At 41.2% G+C, this 16,296-nt stretch overlaps 1 protein-coding gene across 1 annotated transcript in view; it reads left to right on the top strand.

Annotated features, from left to right (window-relative positions):
• IQGAP1 (IQ motif containing GTPase activating protein 1) overlaps positions 1-16,296 on the top strand; it is a 133,751-nt gene that overhangs the window by 96,482 nt on the left and 20,973 nt on the right. Inside the window, exons 16-28 of the mRNA XM_083184038.1 lie at positions 4,417-4,507; positions 5,344-5,511; positions 5,790-5,932; positions 6,025-6,195; positions 7,423-7,506; positions 7,655-7,726; positions 7,815-7,884; positions 8,552-8,760; positions 10,472-10,627; positions 11,374-11,537; positions 11,836-12,060; positions 13,314-13,454; positions 14,735-14,819. Coding sequence (XP_083040164.1) covers positions 4,417-4,507; positions 5,344-5,511; positions 5,790-5,932; positions 6,025-6,195; positions 7,423-7,506; positions 7,655-7,726; positions 7,815-7,884; positions 8,552-8,760; positions 10,472-10,627; positions 11,374-11,537; positions 11,836-12,060; positions 13,314-13,454; positions 14,735-14,819 — 1,779 coding nt within the window. The remainder of the gene's footprint in view (positions 1-4,416; positions 4,508-5,343; positions 5,512-5,789; positions 5,933-6,024; positions 6,196-7,422; positions 7,507-7,654; positions 7,727-7,814; positions 7,885-8,551; positions 8,761-10,471; positions 10,628-11,373; positions 11,538-11,835; positions 12,061-13,313; positions 13,455-14,734; positions 14,820-16,296) is intronic.

The following is a 16,296-nucleotide window of genomic DNA, read 5'->3' as shown; positions in this document are numbered from 1 at the left end:
GCAGAGCGAGGAATCTGGCCCAAACCTGCAAGCGTATGCATTACACTATTGGAGGCCCATGTGTGCAAATTTCCGTGTCAGGCCTTTGCTTGTGTGAAAACTTTTCCCATGTCAACCTACTGTACACATTTCCAACCCTATGATCCACACCCATTGTGTGCACTACTTGTAGCTTTTGTATTACTGTCCTAATCTCTTTTATTAATACACAAACTATCTACTGTACTTTGCGGTAATAAAAATAATGCTATGGGGGGGGGGTATTGATATTTTATTTTGGATATTATTGGGTCCTTAACACCTGAATGTGGTATATAGCTTGTGTGACATTGGGCTGAGTGCATGGCCTATATTCAGGATTAACGGTTAGATAGTATTTTGAACACTATACACCATTTCCTCCAGTCAATATAGAAAAGTAATAGATGTTGATGTAAAATGAAATCAAGCCCTGTCTGTGTAAACAAGAGTTAAACTTCCAGCCACATCATGCCTTGGCTCCATGGCAAGGGTGTATGTGAATTTGTACAGGAACTGATTCCCCGTCCAAGCATTTCCTCCTGCTGCTGAGCTGGGCTGAAATAACCATTTCTATTCACTGAGATCAGGGACTGCCAGACTGGGCTGCAAATCACACAGGGGCAAAATTGCCTTATTAAGTCATGAGCTTTGTAACATACTGCACTCAGCAGAGAGTCATTTAGGATTCGGATCGACGACAACCAAATTTAGCAAAACATTAAAAAACCATAATGACTGTGAAACCCAACTGTTCGGTTCGCCAATATGTACTAATGTGCTGCATTACTCAGATCAACTTTGTACTGTGTTGATTCACTTTATTTATTCCGAGGGAAAATGCTTTAAATCAATTATCCGGATATTTTTTGTTGTGTTGTGTTTACAATGCATGACAAGCACGCCAAGTTAGAATTTTCCAGTTGCAGAAACTTGTGCCAGGAAAGCTAATAGATTTGCAGGTTCCTAATCATATATACGGTGTATGTGGTGATGTGTTGCTTATTGTAGAATTATATGGACAGTATCAGTCACAGAGGAGTTGTGTGATTGTATATCTGATGTACACGTGTGCTCGGACAGAGATACAGTACTAACCAGTAACCTTCTACCATTTTATAAGTAGATAATGACAGAAGTTGATTGGTTGGTAATTTATAGGGGTATGAGAACACACCTGTCATGTGACTTTTTCCTAAAGCGATTATACCATACCTGTTGTTTTAAAAAGCCATAACATGAAAGCACAGATACAGATGGAGCCCTCCTCATCTAGCCCTTTAATATGATTAATTGAGTAATAGGATTACTCTGCTAATCCCTACTGTATTGTATTGCTGCTGAGAACAATAGGATAGCCATAGTGAGCCACGTAAGCCACCTAAGGAAGAGGGTTGAGAGGGGCTTCGTCTGTAGTTTAAAAGAGATTATTCAGGTATAATACAGGTCTGTATACGATCTATAAATAGTATTTCTGTGTTTAGCACACTGACATTTGTTGCATTTTTTTCTGATGGGAATGATGGATTGACATCACTCCTGGTCAGAGCATATTCATGGCTGCAGCCGCTCCTAAGCTCATCAGTGTAACCAATATTGCAGATTTTTCCTATCACAAGTACAATATCATTGCACATTCCCCATAACCAGATGTACTGTGATGTGTGAGCATAATAAAGATTGCTTTGACATATTGGGTTACAGCAAACATTACATGCCACTGAGATACATGTATAATGTCAGGGTAAGTTTTACTTTAAGTAATGGGACATTATCCCCTTCCCAGTGTCCTGAGAAATTTGGATAGTACCAACTACTCACTTTGTGCTCCCTACCAATACCAGAGGCATACTTTGTTCAGTGTTACATTGATACTTCCAAGTAAACTGCCTGTTCTTTTTATGAAAACGTAGCTGTTTAGCGAGGCCCATCAGTGGCCCCCACTAAGCTGCTGGCTGCTGACTAATTTACATGTGTGGCGTTGATGTGCCCTTTGGTCACCAACCTGGCAGGGACTCGGTAAAGCCTGGAAGGCTTTGCTGGGTCACCATTGTTAGCCATGTGTACTGTACTGCATATGCTATCTATAGTTGGCATAAGTCATACAGGCACAAACTTAGTTAAGCTGTCTGCGGTGGCCCCCGTCATTAACCACTGAGCTACCACTACAGCCAGTGAGGCATAGCAGGCATTCTAAGTTTGTTTAATTATTTGTGCAAATTCCCAACTGGCTCTTAAGACTTGGCAGACTTTGGTTGTGTAATGTCCCTTTGTTTACAGAGTAAGGGTGAGTAGTGCTTAGCAGCGATGAACACAGAAATCTTTAGTGGTCTCTTAGGACGGGAAAAGACTAAAATATTAGTAGCAACTCTTTTGAATGACCAGTAACACACAAATTGGTATTAATTGGTTTTTAATATCACAAGTGAGCCCTTCTCTATAGAGGAAATATTCTGTGTACTGCAAATTAAATTTATCAACACAGGAACCTTTAACATGATCGCAGTTTTCTTGGACCAATACATTTCAGTTTTCTGAACACCGAGCAGGTGATATTGGCAGTTTCAACTGCCAGTGCACCCTTCTTCACTGTCCTAGGAAATGCCACTAGAAAAGGAATTTTGTAAATCCACCTGAAGGCAAATTACAAAAAGAGTAAAACATCACTGAAAACTCTGACTTGCTAACGCTGGGCAAACGCTGTGGTATGCATTAAGCATTGTTGGCGGTCGGGATTCGAGCATTCACACCACAATCCCGACTGCTGTCAGGAAAGCGGCTCCGGAATGCCGCATTGATGAGCATGCTGGAGCCAGAATCCCGACTATCGGCATCCCAAACATAAGTATGCGGGGAGTGGCCAGGAAGGGGACGGAGGGGTGGTTTTATGCTGGGGGTATGGTTTAGGTGCTAGGAAAGCCTTAGGATTGCTGGGGGTGTTAGAAGGTGGCGTTAGGCTTAGGCAGCGGGGCACAGGGGTTAGGTTGGATTTGGGCGCTAGGTCGACACTTTGAAGGTCGACGTACATTAGGATGACCACTAAAGGTCAACAGGGCTCAGGTAAACACATGAAATAGATAGACGTGGCTAAAGTCGACAGGGTCAGAAAGTCGACACAAAAATTAGGTTGACAATGGGAAGGTCAGAGTTTTTTTTTTTTCACTTTTTTTTTAACGGACTTGTGCCCCCTACCATCCACTAAGGCGTGGAAGTAGAATATAATACTGTGCCAAGCGCAGCGAGCACAGAGGTACACTGATATGGTGTCCATGTCGACTTTCGGGACAAAATAAATGTGACTCATGTTGACCTTTTGACTATCGACCTCCGCCATGTCGACCTATTTCATGTGTCGATCTAAAGGTGGCCATACACACGCAGATTTATCTTCAGAACTGGCTGGTTGGAAGAAAAACATAGTTATGGACGAGCGCAAATGACGGTTAACCAACTGTCATCCATAACCATGTTTTTGTTCCAACCAGCCAGATCTGAAGATAAATCTTACTAGTGTATGGGCACCTTAAGACCTGTCAACCTAATGTATTCCAGTTTTCAACCTAATGTATGTCGACCTTCATAGTGTCGATCCTATGACCCATAGCCAGTTAGGTTTAGGCACTAGCAGGGAGGGGGTAAGGGTCAGGCTGAAGGGAAGGAGGGTTAAAAGAGGGCAGGGTTCAGTTTGCTTACCTTACCTGTGAGGAGTCCTTCCATTAGGATGCTGGCATCCGTATTCTGACCATTGACCACCCAACCGTCGGTCATGTGTATCCCGTTTGGTGAAATGCTTGACAGACCCTCTGATATCATGGGCACACCCTGTGAGGTATCTCAGTGTATGGGCACACTATACCGCTCTCCTCCCCCTGTTATTTCCCAAGTGGAGGACAGGGCCTGATGCCACCGCACATTTATGGTAAAACATAGATAGTACATTATTCAGGGTGTTTTAAGTGCAATTGTGGACTCGAGCAGGGCAGTTTTTACCATTGATGGTTTTTATGAAAATGGTTAAAGCAAATTTATAATGAGCTCCTCAATGGACAACCCTAAACTGTACTGTGACAGTGCCCTGTTCCATATAATTCAGACAGACAAACCTTTGTGCTCTGCAGGCGTTACCAGTGTAAAACGGTTGTCCTGTTACAGCCTGTGGAAATGATCATGGATTGTGTATGGAGTAAACTGTCCAATACAGACTCACAGGTCTGTATTTGTTGACTCTACATTTCCGTCAACCAGCTCTAATGGTGGCCCACAGCGCCCTCTGCTGTACAACTGTGTCAGTTTAATTAAATGTGGTTGGATTTGTGATCTGATTCACTTTGGCAAATGAATGGTTGCACAACATGGATGTGATTATCATAATGACCTATTTATTGCTTGTCTCCCCAGGAAACAAAAGATGAATCTGCAGTTCTGTGGCTGGATGAAATCCAAGATGGAATATTCCGTTCGAATAAAGAAACAGAGGATGCCCAAAGATGTATGTAGCCATGTGGTTCTAGCCAGATTATTTACACACACTCTTTAATAGAAAAGCCACTTAGCGAAGTGGTCACATATATATTTACATTACATTTTTATGTTAGGAGCAGGTCGGCACTCCTGTGTTCTCATAATCAGCACTGTTGAACACTATATGATTCTCACATTAAGAACCATAAATTATACATAACTTACATTTGTACAAACCTTAATTCTATATAAGTAAGTAATCTTCCCTTTTGGATATCTGATATGGACTGAAACCTCCTTGTTTATATTGATTAAAAAAAAAGGTTAAGAGGTCTACACACGTAGCGACACTGCTGAGCATTTTGAGCGATGGTAGATTGCACAGAACGCTCAGCAAGATCGCTCCGCACACATCGATGTTCTAGCACTGTTTGCTGAGAACACTGACCCTAGATTTATCCAGCTGGATATTAATCACCATGGCCATAGCGACACATGGGGGCTCCGCATTGCTGTGCCCCTACACACAGAGCGATGTAGGGTGTATTCTAAGCGATTTAGTTAGCTTGTTTAGAAAATGCTCCTACATTGCTACGTGTGTAGGCCCTAATAGTTTAGACTGGAGAGTCTCTATAAAGCGACTGACTTACTGAAGTTAGACTCCGGTATGTTGAGCAACTTGATCCAGCTCCAGGTTGCAACTTAAACGTTTACATTGTTACTGGTAGAAGTAAAGCGATTTGTAGTTTAGATTTTTCTAGCCCAGTAGTTGTTATGCGTGATTACACAAATAAAAGACTTTCAGTATTTCTGTTGGAGACGGCATGCATTGTGTCCGGTTTCTGATGATCTCTCGGCCTACAGTCTCCCGTGGTATCCTGGCTGTTAATGAGGCAGTAGACAAGGGTGAGAGTGTGCAGACTCTCCATGCTCTGCGATCCCCAGATGTTGGCCTCTATGGGGTGACCGCTGAATGTGCCCAGACCTACCAGAATGAGCTGGCAGAACTGAAGAGCAATAAAGCAGGTCAAGGTAAAAACATTTCAGTTTATTTTTTTACATGATTACCTACAGAAATGTTATACTGTATCCTTACATTGAACATAATGTGTTAGAAAGTGTACTAAACTACAAATGTAGTGCTAATAGTGATGATCTGGGAGCACATTATTCATAATGGATTGTTATTTTGTGTTGTGTTTTATTAGTGATCATTTATCTTGCGGGGCCAATGTTAGCCATTATTGCATTGATCTGTTTGGGCTGTGTAATGAAAGTCATTCCTCATTTGAAATGACTGTGTCTTGTAGGAGACAATGGAAGTGAATGGGTGCAACACTGGGTGAAGGGCGGATATCATTACTACTTTCATCTGCCGAGCAATGAAGGCAGATGGGAAGAGCCCCAAGGATTTGTGCAGAATAACACACAGCTTTCGAAAGAGGATATTCAGGTAAATGGAGGCAGCGGCCTGTATGACCCTATGGATGACTGGCCTATGTGATTAATATAATGCTATAATGTATGCCCTGTGTCTTGCCATAGACTACCATTTCTGGCGTATCTGCTGCATATAACCGGGAACAGCTATGGCTGGCCAATGAGAGCCTAATTACCAAGCTGCAGGCACGGTGCCGGGGCTACCTAATGCGCAAGAAATATGCCTCCAGGATGAGCTTCTTAAGAGACCAGAATCCTGCTATTACCTGCATTCAGGTGGGTTTCCTATAGGATCTTACTGAATAAAAGCTTTGCCTAACATTAATAGGGACATCTCTTACCATCTACTGCACACTCTAGTTTAAAATGAGCACTACAACGTTGGTATCGCCTTGGGCTTTCTCCTTGGCGCATCTCCTGCTTTACTAGCAGAAGAATGTGAGGAATTCAGGAACAGGTGTATTGTCTACATGTAAAATATTTAGTATTCTAAAGTTTCTCTCCAAGGCTGTACTAGTGAGGATTTTGTGTTGTCCCATTGAACGGAGAGGTCACTGAGTTTAGCATTGCAGAGTAATAGAAATAACGTTAAAAAATTTAAAATACAAAATAACAACAAGCTGGTCATTACAACGGTATAGAAATGGCTAAATTAGTTTCTGTAAATCGCAGTCAGATTGTAGGTAATCTGCATATACAGATGTCCTCCCTCTCGCATCTTTGCTGCAGTCCCTTTTTGCATGCCAGGTCTTTACAAATATATCTCAGTTGCAACACAATGTGACTATGATGCACAAGGTGTTTGCTGATTCATTTGATATGACACTTGTATATTGTGTGTGACTGTGTCTCTGAATCCCACTACGCTACAATTTTTATTTTCCTCATGTCATAGTTGCATTGTGTTGTGACTGAGATGCATCTTTGATGACCTGGCATTTAAAGTGGGACTGTTTAGAGTGGCTAAGGTGCATGGGGTGGGGGGGGGGGGGGGGACGCCAATTCTTGCAGAGTTGCATGGCTCACTCACGGCAGGCATCTCATGACGCGCGGTATATCGAGGCAAGATGTATGTATGTCCTTTCCTCAAGTGTATTATCCTAGACCTTGCAGCATTATAGGTCATCAGTGCTGGATATCCCACTAGGCACTTGAGGCATGTGCCTAGGGGTGGCACCTGCTGTTGGCGGCACGGCAGCTTCCTTCCCTGCATGATACAGGGAAAAGCGCAGATGGAACAGGTCCGTGCATGGGGTCTGAAGGCATTGTGGGTTCCAATTCTCACTAAATTCTATGGGGTGCACAAAAACATTATTTTTATTTTGGGGGTGGCTAATAATGTTGTTAGTAGGGGCGGCCAGACTCCTAAATCCACCTCTGTGGGTCATTCTTCTGGAACAATGGATAGTGGCATATGTAATACCACGTATATATAGAACTTTGCTTATGTGGATTGGATATAGAACAGTATGATACCTTTATATTGTTTGTGTCTGTTCTTAGGCTCACTACAGAGGTCAGAAGCAGAGGAAAGCCTACCAGGACCGCTTGCAGTACATGAAAGATCATACTGATGAAGTTGTGAAGGTTATTTTTTAATTTATATATAATATATATTTTTTGTATGTATGTGTGTGTATATATAATGTGTGTGTAAATATGTATAATTTATTGTGGCATTTCATGTACATGTTATGTAGCTAATAAGTCTACTATAATTGCTGTCTTATTCCAGATCCAGTCCCACACTCGAATGTATCAAGCCAGGAAGCGCTACAAAGAACGATTAAAATACTTTGATGATCATGTAAGGGCCTTGTACCTGTAAGACTAGTGTATCTGGAGTGTGTTGCACTGAGAACACAGAGCTAACAAGTGCTTTGTCTTGTCTGCAGATTAATGATATTGTAAAGATCCAAGCTTTTATCCGTGCCAACAAAGCACGAGATGACTACAAAACACTGAGTGAGTACAGTATAGGTCCAGAACGCTGCTGCTGCTGTTCTACAGATGTGAATGACTTACCTGAGGTGTAGATTGCTTGTTGCTTATTATCCTGTTAAAGTATTTACACTTTCTGGTTGTTTAGCTGTAACAATATCAACCTACCTAAAGGAGGAAAATGAGGCACTCCTATCATAGGGGAGCCATTTTGGAAGGTATTGGCATCTACATCAATCTAAACCTCACAAAAGAGAAAATGTCTCTTTCCCCCAGCTATGTATGTATTCAGAAATATCTGAGTCAATGTAGACCACATCAGATGCTTCCTACTGCAGTACCCTGGTGACACCTGAGACACCAGCTCTTGTCACATCGCCTGACTTGTTGGAAGAAGTTGGGATAAAACATGTTATAAAGGGAATAGGCTGAACATTATATTATTCCCACCTATGACCTTTGTTGAACTTGGTGATGAGCACTGACATTTCCTTTGTCATGTATGCATCATCTCCTACAGAGTGGGATTTGCTGTGCAGGACCATCATAAGTCTATAACAGGGAGAGACAGACAGCAGATGACTGGGAGATATACTGATTGGGTTAATGTAGAGCAGTGGTTGGGATTTCACATTTTACTTTTTTCATGTGCGTTTTGCTCTTCCTGCTTATCGATGTCCTCTTCTCCCAGTCAATGCTGAAAACCCACCGATGGCAGTGGTCCGTAAGTTTGTTCACCTGTTGGACCAGAGTGACCAGGACTTCCAGGAAGAATTGGATGTCATGAAGCTGAGAGAGGAGGTAGTGACGCTGTTGAGATCTAACCAGCAGCTGGAGAATGACCTTAACCTTATGGATATCAAGATTGGGCTGCTCGTGAAAAATAAAATCACACTGCAGGTACATTTAACAAGATCAATATATACATGTTTATTGATGTGAAGGTACCACACAATGGTTGCAGGTTAACCTCTCTTAGGTAGATGGTTTTTCTCCCCATATATACAGTTCTCTGTCCACTTTCCTGTTATCCTCTTGCCATATGAATTACTTTTCTTTACAACACTTTGCTTAAAATTGCAATTTGACATTATTATTCTTTTAATTAGAGTGGATACATCGTATTAACATTATACAATTGTTTTATTAAAAATCTGTGCCCTATATTACTAGCAGAATGGGACACTGGGCCAAATTCAATGCAGCCGGCGAGGGGGTTAAAAGGTGGGGATCACCGAAAACAAGCCCCGTTTAACCCCCCCGCCAGCCGCTCACCCTATTCAATGGTCCGGGGGAATTCCCCCAAACAGCGAGGCTCGTGGATAATATACTGTAGATAGCCAGTTGTTTATGTTAATTGCAGTTTATCACTATATATCACTGCAGATGCCTTTTGACACTCAATAAATAGTAATCTAATAATATAAATCAGTGGTTCCCAAACTGTGTGCCGTGGCTCCCTGGTGTGCCTCGGGACACTTGCAGGGGTGCCACGGGTTCGTGGTCCAGTACCAGTTCAAATTATTTATGATCATTATTTATGGAAAAAAACAGTGCTTGGTGGCTGCCAATCATAAAATATGTGTACACACAGAAGCAAATCCTGCCCTTTAACACATAACTGACCCTAAGAAGCACATATAAACACAATCTACTTAATTTTATATATAGTTTTTTGGGCCTAGGGTGCCTTGGAAAAATTCTTATACTCTAGGGTGCCGTGATTCGAAAAAGATTGGGAACCCCTGATATAAATCATTATTAATAAATTAAGTATTAGTACTTTTTTTATGACCAAATACTGTAATAAACCTCCATAGCAATTATTAATTTCATAGCTTGGCCAGTATAACAAATTACATTTTCTATAAATGGTACAATGGAGGTGATTCTGGGTGACACGCAGCGCTGTGTGTCTTTTTAAGGATGCCCGCAGGGATGTTGCCCCCCTCGCATGTTGTGATCCCTGAACGGCTCCAAATGGATGATTTGCATAAACATCCATTCGCAGCCTTTGAGTGGATGACCACATCATTCGATGGTCGGCGACTTATCGAATGATGTTGAACGACCATGCAAATCTAAGACACTCTCAGGGGCCTTATGTTTGCGTGCACCCTGTGCGAGGACAGGGCGGGCATACAGTGATGTCAGCTGCCCACCCCCCGGCAGCAGCGTCACTGCCTTATTACCATGGGAATGCCCCATGAAACGCTGGGCATTCCCATGGGCGCATCTCTCCGCTGCCACCCCTTGCCCTCCACCTGCACTGTTGGGTGCGAATGGGACGGCGAACTTGCAGCTCGCCATGCCCATTCGCACGTGGCGTCTGCACATAAGCTTAAATGTTTATGCGCAGATGCAAAACATCCATGCTGAGGACCGAATCAACCAGAATAAGGTCCAATGTGTAGACTGTTTATTATTAATATTATGGATTCCGCTGCCAGAGGCAGGATAAGGCATGGCTCCCTGCTCATTCCTTACAGAAAGTAACATTTGTGAATCATTAGCGTGTCCTATAAAAAGAAAAGTCTCCGTTGTGTAACCATCTTTAGACCTACCAACACCAGGAAAATCCCTTGGTGTCTGACATTTTTTTCCATTGCAGGATGTGGTCTCCCACAGTAAGAAGTTAACAAAGAAAAACAAGGAGCAGCTCTCTGATATGATGATGTTAAACAAACAGAGGGGAGGGTTGAAGGCTCTGAGCAAGGAGAAGAGGGAGAAGTTGGAAGCTTATCAGCATCTCTTCTACTTGTTGCAGGTAGTTGGAGTGGTAAAAGACCTAGGGGTGGAGTGTTGTAATGTTCTCTGCCAATTGTGGGGCTAAGGGATCTTTTTGGTGGAAGCTCTCTAGTAGTCCTAAGTGGTGACCCTCAAAACCCTTGGTGGTGTCGCTCTTCCCTATGGGATCCATGAGCTATAATTGTAGCCTAAGCAGCTAAATAAAAACTATGCAGAACCATTGTCTCGTCATCGGAATACACTTTAAAACAATCATTCATTTATTAGTATTTTTAGATTTTATTTCTAAGATACCCTAAAAGTTTCATGGCTTTATACATTGGACAACATACATGGATATACAGTGAATATTATAGAAATATACAATCAGAAAACAAATTAACATACATAATTACAATCTGCAAACTTCATATTTACATAAAAACATCAGGAAAGAGGGCCCTGCTCTAAACTGCTTCTATGCAGGACAGAGTGGGGACATAGAAGGAGTCATAGGCTTTAGTGAGAAGGTGCATTTTAAGGCCATGTTTTGAGGGTGAAAGGCTTGACAAGTCCTGAGGGATGTGAAGTCCTGCCAACATGTGAATGTTAATGAGGTTGGAGGTGGAATTACCTGCTGTTTATGAAATTTTTTTTTTATATATATTCTTGCTAATCTTAGTATTAAACTTGTCTGGTAGCTGAATTGAACCATTGACAATTTGAGAATATGATGTACTTCATTCTATAAATGAATATTTTTTCTTTTTCTTTTTCTTTTTTTAGACTAATCCAACCTACCTGGCAAAACTTATCTTTCAAATGCCTCAAAATAAATCCACCAAATTCATGGACTCTGTCATTTTTACTCTCTATAATTATGCGTCCAATCAAAGGGAAGAATACCTGCTACTACGTCTCTTCAAAACTGCACTTCAAGAGGAGATCAAGTATGTGGGCAAACCTAAACCGTTTCATAGGGTGGGATGTGACACAGCAGCCAATGAAAGACTTCTTGATAACCTGAATCTAAATTCTTTAACATACAGTAGTCGTACGATAAATGCATGCTGTTCCAACCGGTCTGTAGGTAAACAGATTGCATAATGTTCAGTTATACAGTATTAGATATATTCACTATAAAACTAAACTTCCCATAAAAGTAATCTGCTTAGAATTTTGTTTCTGTGTTAGAATATGGCTGAGAAATGTCCACTTATTAACACTGATTCCCTTTTCTAACCATAGGTCAAAGGTGGATATGATTCAGGAGATAGTCACTGGGAACCCTACTGTAATAAAGATGGTGGTGAGCTTTAACCGTGGGGCTCGTGGCCAAAATGCTTTAAGACAGATATTGTCCCCTGCAGTTAAAGAGATAATGGAAGACAAGTCCCTCAACATCAAAACTGACCCTGTAGACATTTACAAGTCTTGGGTCAACCAGATGGAGTCTCAGACTGGAGAAGCAAGGTGAGAGGCTTCATAGCTCATGGTGATATTTATCCACATAATAACACTTCTTGTTACCAGCAGCTCTTTAGATCAGATGCTACATATTGTAATCCTCTAGATTTCTTTGTTTCTATTTCTTTGTATCTTGATTTTCTCTGTTCTTAGTGGAGTCCTGCAAATGAGTTTGGCCACTGAGCAGTGTTAACCAGTGATGATCTATCACTGGAATGCAGCGGCACCTTTCCCTCTTCCCATAACATTCAACACCAATACTGACTTTGAAAGACTGTCTGCGCTTAAGCCACATATACACTACACAACTTTTAAAAAGATATGACTCATTTTGACCCTTCTAAATGAAGTTTTTTTATAATTAGTGTGTATGCTCAATATCATTAACAATAATCCCTCCCGCACATTGTCAGCGAACCCCCTATCTCCCCCGTCATCTGACCTGAATGCTCAATGTTGACTTTATTGTGCAGCAGCAAGGGGGCGGGTGACATCACTGACTATATCAGTTACTGATATCATTCAATGTGTATGCGCTATTTCTGTTGCGTGGGCTTACCGGTGGTAGAATTCATCGTCTAGTCTGTACGAGATATTAGAGTGTAGTAAATAAATACCTCAACTATTTGGGCTTGTTTTCATTGGATTTCCCTCCTAAAGCAGAAGACAGGCCAATGTGTTTTACCTGTGGCAATTGTCCATGTTGCCTCCCTAGTTGTCTATATATAGTAGACTAATTCTTTATAGAAATAAAGTAAAAACTTGAAAATGGAAAAAAAAATCACACTATCACAAATGTACAGGTCTGATGCAGTGAAAATAAAATATTTCCTTTTATTAATCCATCATAGAAATAAAAAAATATATACATTTTAAAAAAAAGCTACCCACAAATGTGTCCCGATTTTGTCTTTAATAAATAAAAATTATCTGTCTACTCATTAATGATTTTCTGGGATACTCTTTCACTATCCAATTGCTGTCTTTGACCTGTGCTGGCTGCTTATGATTGGCTACCACTGAAGGATGGTCCTAGTTTTCTTTTTTTTCAATGCTCAGTTGTAATATTGTGGTCAACACCATCTGTTTGCATATATTTTCCCCCTGGTTTTACCAATATGACCGGTATTCAGAACAGTGACTCCTTTTGAAGATTCGTCCGAATTGGTGGGAAAGCCATTTCTTAGGCCTTGTACAACCCTTGTCATGTCATAGGTATAAATCTTGAGAAATGTCATTAAAACCATTGCCTTTTGCAGCAAACTACCATATGACGTAACACCAGAGCAAGCGATGTCGCATGAGGAGGTGAGGAACAGGCTAGATGCTTCTATCAAAAACATGAGGACCGTAACAGACAAGTTCCTCTCTGCCATCATCAGCTCAACTGATAAGATCCCGTGAGTATGCCTGCTGACCACACATCAGACCAACTTTCCTCCAACCACCCAACTAGTTGCTCGGATGGAATAAAAACCTGGTACTGATAGGAGCAAATATAATTTGTAATTAAGTCATTTGTTTCCCAAATCTGAAAATAGACAAGCTGTCACTCAGACAATGTACTGTAGTTGGACCTATTTGATTTAAACAATTTTACTGAATGTTTTTGTCCATTCTCCTGCGTTTGTGAGCAAATTGCTTATTGGCATTTGCCCCCACACAGTACCAGATATTCAGTCCAACCAACCAACTAGTTGGATGGTTGGAGGAAAGTTGGTCTGATGTGTGGCCAGCATTACACTTTCTGCTAACAAAAATCCCCTTTCCAACTATAAAGACCAATCAAATGAATTTCAGATATTCCTGATCTCTTTAGAAATCCCCTTTGAGCAGGCACTCGGAGACCTATCCCTTGCAATGCAGTATGTAATGGTTATTCCTTCTATGGGATACCATCATTAAGTCCACCCAATGAAGGTTAACAAAGCTTAGGTCGACATCTGAAAAAGGTTGACAGGCTTGGAAGGTCGACAGTTTTTCACAGGTTTATTTTTTTTGAGCCAACATGTGCCAACAGGCGGCATTTCATACCCCACCATTCACTACGGCATGGTGGGAGAATAAAATATTGTCCCGGGCACAGCAAAGCACCGTTTCCACAGCATGGCAAGCGCAGCAATACCCTTAGACAGTGTCCATGTCGACTGTCAACATTCGGGACAGAAAATGTGAAAAACTCATGTCAACCTTTTGAATATCAAGTTCCCCATTGTTGACCTTATTCTTGTGTTGTCCTTCCGACCATTTCAAACTTAGCCAAGTCGACCTATTTCAGGTGTCGACCTAAGCCCTAGTCGATCTTCGACCTTTTATGCAGTTGACAGTATGACCCATACCCCCTTCTTTATGGCATTTTATTTGATACTGTTATTGAATACTATTATTTGCTATTCCTACTGCTGGTACTATTCCACAGTCAAATAAAGTTAAATGTTAACCACTGTGGACCCAATGAGTTGCTGATGGCATCCATAGGAGTCATATTCAGTTTTGGTAATATTGGGACAAGTAATATGATTTTCTTCTGGGATAGAATACTTGCCCTTCTTGAAGTTGTATGGGATGTCTATGGTCCTTGTTTGTGCTGAAGTTCCTCCACGTCTGTTAACATCTAAATACCAGTGTACTATGTACTAGCCGCAGCTCGCACTTCACTTCTATCATGTCTGTCTACCAGGTATGCCATGCGTTACATTGCAAAGGTCCTGAAAAATACCCTTCATGAGAAGTTTCCTGATGCAGGAGAAGACGATTTGCTCAAGGTTAGTGTCTTGTAAATGAACTGTTTATGGACATGCTTTGCTATTAATAGTTAATTCTATTGCAGACACTACAATATATTTGTAAGTAGTTTGTGTACTCCAATATAACTATTCGATGTTGTGGAAGGGGTTTGGTGTGTACTGATTTGCCATATCCTTAAGAACAGCTCTTTACGTAAAAGCAATAAAAAAAGATTCAAGTTGCTCACTCTACACGGTCATATTTGAAAGTCCATCTACCTTCCTATGGGACATATTAACAAAGCTGTAGAGAGAGAGATTGTGTGTGTGTGTGTGTATGGGCCAATCAGCTCTTAGCTGCCAGATATTGAAAAAGGACAATTAGCACCTGGTTGGTTGATACTTTAGCTCTCTCCACAGCTTAGTACTTATGCCCCTAAGTCAGTTTAATAAGGAAACTGTTAAGCAAAACAGTGTGCACCACAATAGATGACTTTTGCTTCTGTCACCTAAATGACCAGCTCCGACTTAATCAAGACTGCCTTACTGCGTTCCTAGTATGTAAGTGACAATGCTACTACAACACACAAACTGATTAAATATTTTTTTATATATATACCTATTTGGGGATATGGTCATTGGGTCACCAGCAAGTTGTTAGACAGTCATTAGATCAACACCATTAGGTCGACATGTGTCTAGGTTGACATGCAAGAACGTTGACATGAGTCATGGTTGACATGGGTTACGTCGACAGTCAAAAGGTCGACATGGGTTTTTTAAAAGTTTTTTGTGCCGACAGACGTATTTCATGCCCTACCATCCACTAGGGCGTGGTGGGAGAATAAAATAGTGTGCCGTGCATAGCGAGGCACCGAGCCCGAACCATGGTGAGCACAGAGGTGCCGACATTCAGGTAAAAATAACTGTGGAAAACCGTATGTGGACCTTCTTGCCTGTCGTCCTACACACATGTCGACCTAATGACTGTCTAACAACTTGCTGGTGACCAAATGATCTACACCCCCTATTTGGGGGTATCTTTTAAAAAAAAAATATTATATTTTATATCAAACCTAAATTGTGTAACCTACAGTATACAAGATAAGCAGTTTTAATAATGGTAAGGATTGGTGCTTATTTGCTCCAGACACTTCTAAGAACTTTTAAGTTTGTACTTATCTTGAGAGATCTCAAAATACAGGCCCCAACTCTGTGTATAAGCAGATGTACAGTATATATTTTACCAACCATAAAAAAAAACAGAAATATCAATTAAGGAATATCCCGTACTGTGATAGAATTCCCGTACTTTTTACATTTTGCTGTGTGGGAGGCCGCATTGTCCTATGAATGGGGCAGAGTCCTTCAATGATTCTATTGGCAGGAAGTATGCTGTGTATGCAGGAAGTATGCAGTGTTGAAGGACACAATCTCCCCTCATGAGCAAATATCTATTGGCCTTAACCTATAACATTTACATGTACATGTGTGGATATATTTAGTAGCTTTTCCA

The sequence above is a fragment of the Crinia signifera genome, chromosome 4, assembly GCF_055691185.1.
Source record: "Crinia signifera chromosome 4, ASM5569118v1, whole genome shotgun sequence".
NCBI lineage: Eukaryota > Metazoa > Chordata > Amphibia > Anura > Myobatrachidae > Crinia > Crinia signifera.
Note: the sequence above shows the minus strand (reverse complement) of the source record. Positions and strands in the feature narration are given on the sequence as shown.